Source organism: Nomascus leucogenys, chromosome 15 (assembly GCF_006542625.1).
Source record: "Nomascus leucogenys isolate Asia chromosome 15, Asia_NLE_v1, whole genome shotgun sequence".
NCBI classification, from domain to species: Eukaryota; Metazoa; Chordata; class Mammalia; order Primates; family Hylobatidae; genus Nomascus; species Nomascus leucogenys.
Genome location: NC_044395.1, coordinates 31690585 through 31704664, shown reverse-complemented (window position 1 = coordinate 31704664; position 14080 = coordinate 31690585). Strand labels below are relative to the sequence as shown.

Sequence of the window (14080 nt, the reverse complement as noted above, 5' to 3'; positions counted from 1 at the left end):
AATGAAAAATCCATTCAACTGCCTAATTTTTAAATTAAAAATGTGAATGTAACACATTAGGGATTCCAAGCAAGTGACATGCATGCATGGAAACAACACTGGAATCATCAACTGTACAAAGCTCTGGAGCATCAGTACCAGATGGGCTTAGAAGCACTTAATGAGAATTTGCCAGAAATAAATATAGACTTAACTTACAAGTAAGATGTTTTTTCAACCCCAATTTAATGTTCATTGTATAATTTTCTAATAATTTATGTTTTAAAGTTATTTATTTACTTTTAGACAGGGACGATTACAATTCAGGCCCCCTTTTGAAGAAATCCGGGCTAAATATTATAGAGAAATGAAGAGATTCATCGGCATTCCAAATCAGTTTAAGGGAGTGGGTGAGGCAGGAGATGAATCTATTTTTTCTATTATGATTGATAGAAATGCAAGTGGATTTTTGACGATTTTCAGCAAAGCAGAAGATCTGTTTAGAAGATTGTCAGCTGTTTTACACCAACATAAGGTATAGAACATGTAATGTTCCATCCTTGCATCATAAAATTATTTCTGATTGATTGAATTTACATTAGATATATACATTAATAGTTTATCTTGTGTGGCGTAACATTAAAATATGGCAAAGCAGAGAGCTGGATTTGTAGGTAGTTATATAACCTAGATTTATACTGCAGAAGAGAAAAAAGTTATGGGAAAGTTTCTTTTTTTTTTTTTTAATACTTTAAGTTTTAGGGTACATGTGCACAATGTGCAGGTTTGTTACATATGTATACATGTGCCATGTTGGTGTGCTGCACCCATTAACTCGTCATTTAGCATTAGGTATATCTCCTAATGCTATCCGTCCCCCCTCCCCCCACCCCACAACAGGCCCCGGAGTGTGATGTTCCCCCTCCTGTGTCCATGTGTTCTCATTGTTCAATTCCCACCTATGAGTGAGAACATGCGGTGTTCGGTTTTTTGTCCTTGTGATAGTTTACTGAGAATGATGATTTCCAGTTTCATCCATGTCCCTATAAAGGACATGAACTCATCATTTTTTATGGCTGCATAGTATTCCATGGTGTATATGTGCCACATTTTCTTAACCCAGTCTATCGTTGTTGGACATTTGGGTTGGTTCCAAGGCTTTGCTATTGTGAATAGTGCTGCAATAAACATACGTGTGCATGTGTCTTTATAGCAGCATGATTTATAGTCCTTTGGGTATATACCCAGTAATGGGATGGCTGGGCCAAATGGTATTTCTAGTTCGAGATCCCTGAGGAATCGCCACACTGACTTCCACAATGGTTGAACTAGTTTACAGTCCCACCAACAGTGTAAAAGTGTTCCTATTTCTCCACATCCTCTCCAGCACCTGTTGTTTCCTGACTTTTTAATGATGGCCATTCTAACTGGTGTGAGATCGTATCTCATTGTGGTTTTGATTTGCATTTCTCTGATGACCAGTGATGATGAGCATTTTTGCATGTGTTTTTTGGCTGCATAAATGTCTTCTTTTGTGAAGTGTCTGTTCATGTCCTTTGCCCACTTTTTGATGGAGTTGTTTGTTTTTTTTCTTGTAAATTTGTTTGAGTTCATTGTAGATTCTGGATATTAGCCCTTTGTCAGATGAGTAGGTTGCAAAAATTTTCTCCCATTCTGTAGGTTGCCTGTTCACTCTGATGGTAGTTTCTTTTGCTGTGCAGAAGCTCTTTAGTTTAATTAAATCCCATTTGTCAATTTTGGCTTTTGTTGCCATTGCTCTTGGTGTTTTAGACATGAAGTCCTTGTCCATGCCTATGTCCTGAATGGTAATGCCTAGGTTTTCTTCTAGGGTTTTTATGGTTTTAGGTCTAACATGTAAGTCTTTAATCCATCTTGAATTAATTTTTGTATAAGGTGTAAGGAAGGGATCCAGTTTCAGCTTTCTACATATGGCTAGCCAGTTTTCCCAGCACCATTTATTAAATAGGGAATCCTTTCCCTATTTCTTGTTTTTGTCAGGTTTGTCAAAGATCAGATAGTTGTAGATATGCGGCATTATTTCTGAGGGCTCTGTCCTGTTCCATTGGTCTATATCTCTGTTTTGGTACCAGTACCATGCCGTTTTGGTTACTGTAGCCTTGTAGTATAGTTTGAAGTCAGGTAGCGTGATGCCTCCAGCTTTGTTCTTTTGGCTTAGGATTGACTTGGCGATGTGGGCTCTTTTTTGGTTCCATATGAACTTTAAAGTAGTTTTTTCCAATTCTGTGAAGAAAGTCATTGGTAGCTTGATGGGGATGGCATTGAATCTATAAATTACCTTGGGCAGTATTGCCATTTTCACGATCTTGATTCTTCCAACCCATGAGCATGGAATGTTCTTCCATTAGTTTGTATCCTCTTTTATTTCATTGAGCAGTGGTTTGTAGTTCTCCTTGAAGAGGTCCTTCACATCCCTTGTAAGTTGGATTCCTAGGTATTTTATTCTCTTTGAAGCAATTGTGAATGGGAGTTCACTCATGATTTGGCTCTCTGTTTGTCTGTTATTGGTGTATAAGAATGCTTGTGATTTTTGTACATTGATTTTGTATCCTGAGACATTGCTGAAGTTGCTTATCAGCTTAAGGAGATTTTGGGCTGAGACAATGGGGTTTTCTAGGTATACAATCATGTCATCTGCAAACAGGGACAATTTGACCTTCTCTTTTCCTAATTGAATACCCTTTATTTCCTTCTCCTGCCTAATTGCCCTGGCCAGAACTTCCAACACTATGTTGAATAGGAGTGTTGAGAGAGGGCATCCCTGTCTTGTGCCAGTTTTCAAGGGGAGTGCTTCCAGTTTTTGCCCATTCAGTATGATATTGGCTGTGGGTTTGTCATAGATAACTCTTATTGTTTTGAGGTACATCCCATCAATACCTAATTTATTGAGAGTTTTTAGCATGAAGTGTTGTTGAATTTTGTCAAAGGCCTTTTCTGCATCTATTGAGATAATCATGTGGTTTTTGTCTTTGGTTCTGTTTATATGCTGGATTACATTTATTGATTTGTGTATGTTGAACAAGCCTTGCATCCCAGGGATGAAGCCCACTTGATCATGGTGGATAAGCTTTTTGATAATGCTGCTGGATTCGGTTTGCCAGTATTTTATTGAGGATTTTTGCATCAATGTTCATCAAGGATATTGGTCTAAAATTATCTTTTTCGGTTGTGTCTCTGCCCGGCTTTGGTATCAGGATGATGCTGCCCTCATAAAATGAGTCAGGGAGGATTCCCTCTTTTTGTATTGACTGGAATAGTTTCAGAAGCAATGGTACCAGTTCCTCCTTGTACCTCTGGTAGAATTCAGCTGTGAGTCCATCTGGTCCTGGACTCTTTTTGGTTGGTAAGCTATTGATTATTGCCACAATTTCAGAGCCTGTTATTGGTCTATTCAGAGATTCAACTTCTTCCTGATTTAGTCTTGGGAGGGTGTATGTGTCGAGGAATTTATCCATTTCTTCTAGATTTTCTAGTTTATTTGCATAGAGGTGTTTTTAGTATTCTCTGATGGTAGTTTGTATCTCTGTGGGATCGGTGGTGATATCCCCTTTATCATTTTTTATTGCGTCTATTTGATTCTTCTCTCTTTTCTTCTTTATTAGTCTTGCTAGTGGTCTATCAATTTTGTTGATCTTTTCAAAAAACCAGCTCCTGGATTCATTAATTTTTTGAAGGGTTTTTTTGTGTCTCTATTTCCCTCAGTTCTGCTCTGATTTTAGTTATTTCTTGCCTTCTGCTAGCTTTTGAATGTGTTTGCTCTTGCTTTTCTAGTTCTTTTAATTGTGATGTTAGGGTGTCAATTTTGGATCTTTCCTGCTTTCTCTTGTGGGCATTTAGTGCTATAAATTTCCCTCTACACACTGCTTTGAATGTGTCCCAGAGATTCTGGTATGTTGTGTCTTTGTTCTCATTGGTTTCAAAGAACATCTTTATTTCTGCCTTCATTTCATTATGTACCCAGTAGTCATTCAGGAGCAGGTTGTTCAGTTTCCATGTAGTTGAGTGATTTTGAGTGAGTTTCTTAATCCTGAGTTCTAGTTTGATTGCACTGTGGTCTGAGAGACAGTTTGTTATAATTTCTGTTCTTTTATGTTTGCTGAGGAGAGCTTTACTTCCAACTATGTGGTCAATTTTGGAATAGGTGTGGTGTGGTGCTGAAAAAAATGTATATTCTGTTGATTTGGGGTGGAGAGTTCTGTAGATGTCTATTAGGTCCGCTTGGTGCAGAGCTGAGTTCAATTCCTGGTTATCCTTTTTAACTTTCTGTCTCATTGATCTGTCTAATGTTGACAGTGGGGTGTTAATGTCTCCCATTATTATTGTGTGGGAGTCTAAGTCTCTTTGTAGGTCACTCAGGACTTGCTTTATGAATCTGGGTGCTCCTGTATTGGGTGCATATGTATTTAGGATAGTTAGCTCTTCTTGTTGAATTGATCCCTTTACCATTATGTAATGGCCGTCTTTGTCTCTTTTGATCTTTGTTGGTTTAAAGTCTGTTTTATCAGAGACTAGGATTGCAACCCCTGCCTTTTTTTGTTTTCCATTTGCCTGGTAGATCTTCCTCCATCCTTATATTTTGAGCCTATGTGTGTCTCTGCACGTGAGATGGGTTTCCTGAATACAGCACACTGATGGGTCTTGACTCTTTATCCAATTTGCCAGTCTGTGTCTTTTAATTGGAGCGTTTAGTCCATTTACATTTAAAGTTAATATTGTTATGTGAGAATTTGATCCTGTCATTATGATGTTAGCTGGTTATTTTGCCTGTTTGTTGATGCAGTTTCTTCCTAGCCTTGATGATCTTTACAATTTGGCATGATTTTGCAGTGGCTGGTACCAGTTGTTCCTTTCCATGTTTAGTGCTTCCTTCAGGAGCTCTTTTAGGGCAGGCCTGGTGGTGACAAAATCTCTCAGCATTTGCTTGTCTGTAAAGTATTTTATTTATCCTTCACTTATGAAGCTTAGTTTGGCTGGATATGAAATTCTGGGTTGAAAATTCTTTTCTTTAAGAATATTGAATATTGGCCCCGAATCTTTTCTGGCTCGTAGAGTTTCTGCCGAGAGATCCGCTGTTAGTCTGATGGGCTTGCCTTTGTGGGTAACACGACCTTTCTCTCTGGCTGCTCTTAACATTTTTTTCCTTCATTTCAAGTTTGATGAATCTGACAATTATGTGTCTTGGAGTTGCTCTTTTCGAGGAGTATCTTTGTGGCGTTCTCTGTATTTCCTGAATCTGAATGTTGACCTGCCTTGCTAGATTGGGGAAGTTCTCCTGGATGATATCCTGCAGAGTGTTTTCCAGCTTGGTTCCATTCTCCCTGTCACTTTCAGGTACACCAATGAGACATAGATTTGGTCTTTTCACATAGTCCCATATTTCTTGGAGGCTTTGTTCATTTCTTTTTATTCTTTTTTGTTTAAACTTCCCTTCTCACTTCATTTCATTCATTTCATCTTCCATCACTGATACCCTTTCTTCCAGTTGATTGCATCGTCTCCTGAGGCTTCTGCATTCTTCACGTAGTTCTTGAGCCTTGGCTTTCAGCTCCATCAGCTCCTTTAAGCACTTCTCTGTATTGGTTATTCTAGTTAATACATTTGTCTAAATTTTTTTGAAAGTTTTTAACTTCTTTACCTTTGGTTTGAGTTTCCTCCTGTAGCTCGGAGTAGTTTGATCATATGAAGCCTTCTTCTCTCAACTCGTCAAAGTCATTCTCCATCCAGCTTTGTTCCGTTGTTGGTGAGGAACTGTCTTCTTTTGGAGGAGGAGAGGCGCTCTGCTTTTTAGAATTTCCAGTTTTTCTGCTCTGTTTTTTCCCCATATTTGTGGTTTTATCTACTTTTGATCTTTGATGATGGTGATGTGCAGATGGGTTTTTGGTGTGGATGTCCTTTCTATTTGTTAATTTTCCTTCTAACAGACAGGACCCTCAGCTGCAGGTCTGTTGGAGTTTGCTAGAGGCCCACTGCAGACCCTGCTTGCCTGGGTCTCAGCAGCGGAGGCTGCAGAACAGTGGATTTTCGTGAACTGCGAATGCGGCTGCCTGATCGTTCCTCTGGAAATTTTGTCTCAGAGGAGTACCAGGCCGTGTGAGGTGCCAGTCTGCCCCTACTTGGGGGTGCCTCCCAGTTAGGCTGCTTGGGGTTCAGGGGTCAGGGACCCACTTGAGGAGGCAGTCTGCCCGTTCTCATGTCTCCAGCTGCGTGCTGGGAGAACCACTACTCTCTTCAAAGCTGTCAGACAGGGACATTGAATTCTGCAGAGGTTACTGCTGTCTTTTCATTTGTCTGTGCCCTGCCCCCAGAAGTGGAGCCTACGGAGGCAGGCAGCCCTCTTTGAGCTGTAGTGGGCTCCACCCAGTTCGAGCTCCCTGGCTGCTTTGTTTACCTAAGCAAGCCTGGGCAATGGCAGGCGCCTCTACCCCAGCCTGGCTGCCTCCTTGCAGTTTGATCTCAGACTGCTGTGCTAGCAATCAGCGAGACTTCGTGGGCATAGGAACCTCCGAGCCAGGTGTGGGATATCATCTCCTGGTGTGCCGTTTTTTAAGCCCGTTGGAAAAGCGCAGTATTAGGGTGGGAGTGACCTGATTTTCCAGGCGCCATCTGTCACTCCTTTCTTTGACTAGGAAAGGGAACTCCCTGACCCCTTGCACTTCCCGAGTGAGGCAATGCCTCGCCCTCCTTCAGCTCACGCACGGTGCTCTGCACCTTCTGTCCTGCGCCCACCTTCTGGCACTCCCTAGTGAGATGAACGCAGTACCTTAAATGGAAATGCAGAAATCACCAGCCTTGTGTGTCGCTCACACTGGGAGCTGTAGACCGGAGCTGTTCCTATTCGGCCGTTTTTGGGAAAGTTTTTTTTTTTTTTTTTTCTTTGACTATTTTGTGACAATTGAGAAACTTTTTTTTTTTGCTTTTTATTTTTTAAAATTGTTGTGTCATCTTGGCGGGTTGGGCATGGTGGCTCATGCCTGTAATCCCAGCACTTTGGGAGGCGAGGCTAATGGAGCACTTGAGGTCAGGAGTTTGAGACCAGCCTGGTCAACATGGTGAAACATCATCTTTATTAAAATACAAAAATTATCCGGGTGTGGTGGTGGGCACCTGTAATCCCAACTACTATGGAGGCTGAAGTAGGAGAATCACTTAAACCAGGGAGGTGGAGGTTTCAGTGAGCTTAGATCGCACCACTGTACTCCAGGCTGGGTGGCAGAGCAAGACTGCATCTCAAGAAAAAAAGAAAATGTGTCAGTTTAGAATGTGATATGGTTCTGTTGTGTCAATTTGAATTCTTCTTCTGAAGCCCTCAAATGTTACTGAAATCAGGGCAATTTAACAGCTTATTTCTGTTTAAGTATATCATCCCAACTAACTTTAAGTATAAACTAATTGTATTTCTCATTTGTATTGATCTTGAGACATATGACTGAAAATTTGACCAGTTTCTTAACTGCGACTGCAATACTTCTGTGTCTTAGATTTCTAGGATGAATCTGGACACTTTCAGATTTGTAGCCTGTAGTGACTCTTGGTTTTGTAGAAGTGATTCCACCTTTGAAATTTTGTATATATTTAATTTGAGAAGAGAATCTAAACAGAGGGTTTATATAATTTTCTTTAAAAGTTTATGATCACTGCATTTGCATATTAAATCTTTTTTTCTTTTTATTCTTTAGGCTTTGCAGTAATGCTTATATTACCTAAATTGACACTTGAATACCTCATATTTTCCTCTTTTTATTGGTTTTAATAGTTGGATCATATTCTATTATATGTTAACGTATTGGTTCTATGTCTTTAATAATACATTTTTTCTTTCTTTAAATAGGAATGGATTGTAATTGGGCAAGTTGATATGGAAGCTCTAGTGGAAAAGCATCTTTTTACTGTACATGATTGGGAGAAAAATTTTAAAGCATTAAAAATAAAAGGCAAAGAAGTAGAACGACTTCCAAGGTATTGGAGGTTAATGTAGTACTTACGTACCATAATAATTTTTTGACATGGACAGTAAGGGAGCTCTTTACTTAGTGGCATTGAAGTCAGATCAGCTTCTTGCCTCCTCCAGATCTCAGCTATGACACTTGAGTATCATCTAGGTAGGGCATTACAGATAATAAAACAAGTTTTCCTTCTAGAAGCTCTGCTGATGGAGACCTATTTAGGTAAAACAGACTGAAGAAAGAGGCTTCTATCTTCATCTGGTAAGAAGAGCTATGTTTGATATGCATTGGCACAATCTCTATATGGTTAGAAGCTACTGGTGAGAGCATACTAGAGAATATAAAGCCAGTGACCTTTCACTCTGCTTTTGTACTGCTCTGCTTCCTTTCAAGATGTCCTGGAAGGCACACAACATAGTGCTGCATCTAGATATTGCCCTAAATGTATACAAAAGCCTCTGAGGGGCAACTCAGCTGCTTGAGAATATTGTCTCCTTGTATCTGAAATACTCACCACTAGAACCACTCTTAGCAGTAAGTTCCATGAAAGGCCTTGTGTAATCATGCATATATCACCTGTAAAGGGTAATATAACTTTTATTGATTTATGTTTTCATTCTTTCAGTAAATACTTAGTAAGCATTTATAAAATGCAAAACTTTGTGCTTTAGGAGTACAAAGAGGAAGAAGACAGAGGACATAAGATGAATTGCTTATTCTCTGGTAGTGCAGTAAGACAAATATATTTGATGATTAAGTCAAGTACACACAGGGGTTAAGTAAGTGGGCTCTGGAGTTAGGCAGCTGTTACCAGCTGTATGACTGACAGTCATTGAAATTGTGAACCTAAATTTCTTTAGCTTTAAAATATTAGCAACAATAGTTATTAATCTCATAGTGTTTTGAGATAAGTGTTTCCATATAAGTAACTGGCACAGGGTATATTTTCAATAAATGTTAGTTACTTTTAATTGTTATTAATATCAGGTGGAATAGTCTATATTCCATATTAAAACTGAACTAAAACTATGGGGATTCAGAGGATGATGACATCCCCTCTGTCTGGGGCAAAATCAAGGAAAATCTTTGTTAGGATAGTAACACTTGAACTAGGATTTTGACAGGTGCAAATGAAAATGAGAGGGTAAAAAAGAACCTCTTAGCAAAAGGAATTGTGTGCTGAAAATATGAAGTTGGTTAATTGAAAATGTTATTAGAATTAATGTTTTATTAGGGACTAGAGGGAGATGATCCTGGAAAGGTATAGATAAGGTACAGATCTGGGAGTCTTACATTCAAAAATAGAGAATTTGGATTTTATTCATTTTGGGATGATTAGCTTTTAAAGGGTTCTGAACAGGAGTGTGTCAGTACCAAAGCTGTTCATTAGGAAATTTAATCTGGAAACACAGATATATGGTGGGATAAAGAGATCCTGGAGGCAGACTGGCTAGTCTGTCGGTCATCTAGAAGACCAGTAATAATAATGATAATTATTATTATTTTTTTGAGACAGAGTCTTGCTGCATCACCCAGGCTGGAGTGTAGTGGCATATCTGCTCACTGCAACCTCCACTTCGTGGGTTTAAGTGATTCCCCTGCCTCAGCCTCCCGGGTAGCTGGGACTACAGGCACATGCCACCACACCCGGCTAATTTTTCATATTTTACTAGAGGTGGGGTTTCATTATGTTGGCCAGGCTGGTCTCCAACTCTTGACCTCAGGTGATCTGCCCAACTTGGCCTCCCAGAGTACTGGGATTATAGGCATGAACCACCACGCCTGGCCATAATAATTAATTGAATTATCTTGTTGGAACTCAAAATGAGGAGGAGGAAATAGTATGAGGAATTAAGTTTTATTTATTGGAGGAAGATGAGGGATTAGGAATAGGAAGAGACAAATGACTTGAGGGTTTGAGCGTGGGTGATTTGGATACTGGTAGTACCATTAACATTAGTTTAAAGTAAGGAAAAGAAAAGATAGCGCTTTTGTAGTGCTTGCACATGGGGTTTTTTCTTCTCTCTTGGGTCTTGCCTTTGATCCCAATCTTGCCCATCTTCTTTGACTTAGTGCTGTCATCTGACTGCATAAGAACCTCTACTGCTACCTCTACTATTTTTTTGTCCCTTACTGTAGATAGCTTTCTTATTTATGATCCTTGCCAAAAGAAAAAAAAATAAAAACAACAATGCCTATCCCACACTGTATTTTTCATTTTGTCATTTCTTGCTAACAGATTAGCATATATTCATCTAAGTGAATACACACATATGCACATACAAACACACACATTTATTTTATCGGTACTTTTTGGAAATATGCTGTAAGATTAGAAAAGCTGTATTCTAATGATGTGTTTTAGATAGTATCATAAGAAAATCATTTTTGAATATGCATCTTTGATATATCATGAGTCATCTTCCACTTCTATCTCTGGTTGAACAGCATCTCAGTTTCATATTGTGAATATTTTCAAATGAAAGATGTTAGCCTTGTCCACAGCACTCTGTAGTTAGTGAGTAAAACTTCTTTGCTGTAATTAGATCACTTTATGTTAATTCATTAGCAAAATACAGTATAATATAATCTTTTGGGTTTTCCAAAATCACTTATCTTCATGTGTCAAGTATCATAAATCATGAGTCTTTATGTGTCAGGATTTCAGAAATTTTATAACTTCGTGTGTCAAGAAAATTGGCTGTTATATATAGCTTTTGGTTGTTAAGAACTGTAGTTTAAACTTCTCCAGCTAGTAGGTGATTGAGAATAAATAAGTAAAACTTTAGAAGAAAATTATATTTTCAAATAAAATGGTATGTAATTAAAACATATAATTTGCCTCTTAAGGATCTCACCTGGCTCTATGCTTTAAGAAAGGCAAATAGCTTTCCAAATAACCTTTTCGACCAAAGTTTTCAGATTTGTTTTAACTTTGTATAATTTAAGATAAATATAAGATTTTCCTCAGATAACTGAGTCTGGATGAGCTTCTCTTTGCTTAGGCCGTTACAATTTGCATTGGGGTACAATGGAAATAATTACTCGTTTAAAAACTTTATACTTGTTTTCTGATTATTAAAATAGTACATTTGTTTTATAAATTGTTTTAAATATAGTGAAGTACAGAGACAATTCCTGTTAATATTTGATGTTTTGGACATATTAATACATACACTTATAAAATGTAGATTATATTATATCCTGCTATTTGTTTGTTTGTTTGTTTATTTTTGAGACTGAATCTCACTCTGTCGCCTATGCTGGAGTGCAGTGGTGTGATCTCGGCTCACTGCAACCTCTGCCTTCTGGGTTCAAGCGATTCTCCTACCTCAGCCTCCTGAGTAGCTGGGATTACAGGCGTGTGCCACCATGCCTGGCTAATTTTTATATTTTTAGTAGAGACAGGGGTCTCACCATGTGGGCCAGGCTGGTTTTGAACTCCTGACTTCTGGTGATCCACCTGCTTCGGCCTCCCAAAGTGCTAGGATTACAGGCCACTGTGCCTGGCCTATCCTGCTATTTTTATGGAATACTATTTCTTCGGTATTTTGCCATGTTATCATCTGCACATCAAAAATGTGATTTTTAATTATAGGTATATATAAAAATTTATTTTGCCATTTCTGTATTTACTTTGTTTCAAACTTTTCACTATTATAGTTAGTGCTTTCATGAAAATACTTGTGTATAAATCTTGGAGCCTGCCTTGAAATTTGTCTTAGGATAAATTCTAAAGGTAGAGTTGTTAAGACAAAGGATATACCAGTTTAAAATTATTTGACATGTACATTGCTCTTTACAAAGATTGCATTGTTTTATATTCTAACAGTTCTGAGAATTCTGTTTGCCCACACAATTGAAGATTAAAAGTAACCATTCATTACATTGTTTTTCAATTTGATAAGTGTAAAATGGTGTCTTATCATTTTATTGTTTTAGTGCTTTAATAATCTAAATTCGCTTTCTATCTATATTTAATTTTGCCTTATTTTTATTGTTTGTATTTTGGCTACAGGATAGTAAATTTATTTTATAAATATTTAAATAGGTGTATTACATGCTGTGACAAGAGAAGCTCATTAATATTTAAATATATTCTTTTGACACTTTACTAATTCATAACGTACCACCGTTTTTTGAAGCTGATATGCTGGATGGTTAAACTTGTAGTATCATAACAAAATGATTGCTCAATGAAAAACTTCAAAATAGTATGTGTAAGGCATTTTTGCTAAATTAAATCTAAATGTGCTTAAAGATCACCATGTTACTGTTGACATACATTTTTAAGTGTATTACATGAAATCATTATAATATTATATGAGACTCTTTTCCTCTAATTAGTCTTTTCCATGTTAAAATATGTCCATTGACATTTTTCAGTGCTGTCAAGGTAGATTGTTTAAATATTAATTGCAACCCTGTGAAGACTGTGATTGATGATCTCATCCAGAAGTTATCTGATCTGCTTGTTCTTTCTTTGAAGAAGTCCATACAGGGTAAAGACACATTTTAATTTTTATTTTTACTTAATTTGATATGTAGCAGCATGTACTTTGATAGTTATAAAGTGTGAATTTCAATGATCATTAAAAACCAAAACTGAACTAATTTAAAAAAAGCAGGGAAAGTCCATATTCAATCAGTAAGAGGTCTAAAATGAAGACATCTTTATTATTTGCAGTCTGAGCTAGTATCAGATTGTTGCATATGTAGCTGAGAAAGGTAGATAATCCTGATATAATGTATTTCTGCTTATCTCCTCAAATGACAAAGTATTTTTCAAAATACGACAGTTTCTTCTTTTTCTTTTAAACTGAGATGTTTTAGTATGTTATATAAAAGATGAAAAGTGCAGTAATGCATTTTAAGCTTTTCTTAAAATTTTTAAATACAACGTGAAACAACTAAACTTTCATGGGAAGAAATGTCTTTGCTTATTCCACATCTTGAAATTTTGTTTTATGAAAGCAAATGATAATTTAGAACTTATTGTATTCCATGTACTGATTACTTCTACCACCCCTTGATTTAGAAATTATGTAATTTAGTGTTTTTGATGGTAATAATTGCATTTCTTGTATTTCAATGTTACCACTCAGCTCATTTACATGAAATTGATACATTTGTTACTGAGGCTATGGAGGTCTTAACAATTGTGCCCCAGTCTGTGGAAGAAATTGGTGATGCAAATCTACGATATAGTAAGTTACAAGAACGGAAGCCAGAGGTGAGAATCACAAAGTAAAATTATTATTATTACTTTTTACTGCATGGAAAATGTTTAAATTAGGTAATTTTATGTCATTATTTACAAATATATAATCTCAACATTATAAGGAGGTCCACAATAGTCTGGCTCACTTGGTTAGCTCATGATTAGACTCTTGGCTGGGCATGGTGGCTCATGCCTGTAATCCCAGCACTTTGGGAGGCCGAGGCAGGCAGATCACGAGGTTGGGAGTTCAAGACCAGCCTACCAACATGGCCAAACCCCGTATCTATTAAAAATACAAAAATTAGCTGGGTGTGGTGGTGGGTGCCTGTAATCCCAGCTACTCAGGAGGCTGAGGCAGGAGAATCTCTTGAACCCGGGAGGCGGAGGTTGCAGTGAGCCAAGATCACACCATTGCACTCCAGCCTGGGTGGTAGAGCGAGACTCTGTCTCAAAATAAATAAATAAGTAAATAAATAAATAGACTTTTGATGCACTATTGGTGTAATGAAACAGTAATAGTATTGTTTTCAGATCTATTTGCAGTCATTTTATGATGTGGCATATTAGAGTAAGAGTAAACTTAAATAATTCATACTATTACCTTTAGAGTTATAACTTTAGGATGCAAAAGTATGAAGTTAAGAGCTAAACTGGGAGTACACATATGCACATACATACATAATGGAAGAGCTCATAATTAAATACAAAGGAGAATGGTAAAGATTCATAAAAAACTATCCAGAAGGCTAGAGCCCAGAATAGACAAGCCAAAGTTTTATAACATATTATAGATGATTTTAGTTACGTTTAGAGCAAGAAGGAGAAATAATTCAAATTAGTATACAAACTTATGTGCCCCCACTTAAAATTATAAAGAGAGATTCAAGGTGAATAAAAT

General features: G+C 37.4%; 1 protein-coding gene across 3 annotated transcripts in view; it reads left to right on the top strand.

Annotated features, from left to right (window-relative positions):
* DYNC2H1 (dynein cytoplasmic 2 heavy chain 1) overlaps positions 1-14080 on the top strand; it is a 380957-nt gene that overhangs the window by 32334 nt on the left and 334543 nt on the right. For all 3 annotated transcript variants that reach the window (XM_030828784.1, XM_030828782.1, XM_030828783.1), the window contains exons 16-20: positions 61-200; positions 286-514; positions 7847-7974; positions 12348-12463; positions 13067-13194. In XM_030828784.1, coding sequence (XP_030684644.1) covers positions 61-200; positions 286-514; positions 7847-7974; positions 12348-12463; positions 13067-13194 — 741 coding nt within the window. The remainder of the gene's footprint in view (positions 1-60; positions 201-285; positions 515-7846; positions 7975-12347; positions 12464-13066; positions 13195-14080) is intronic.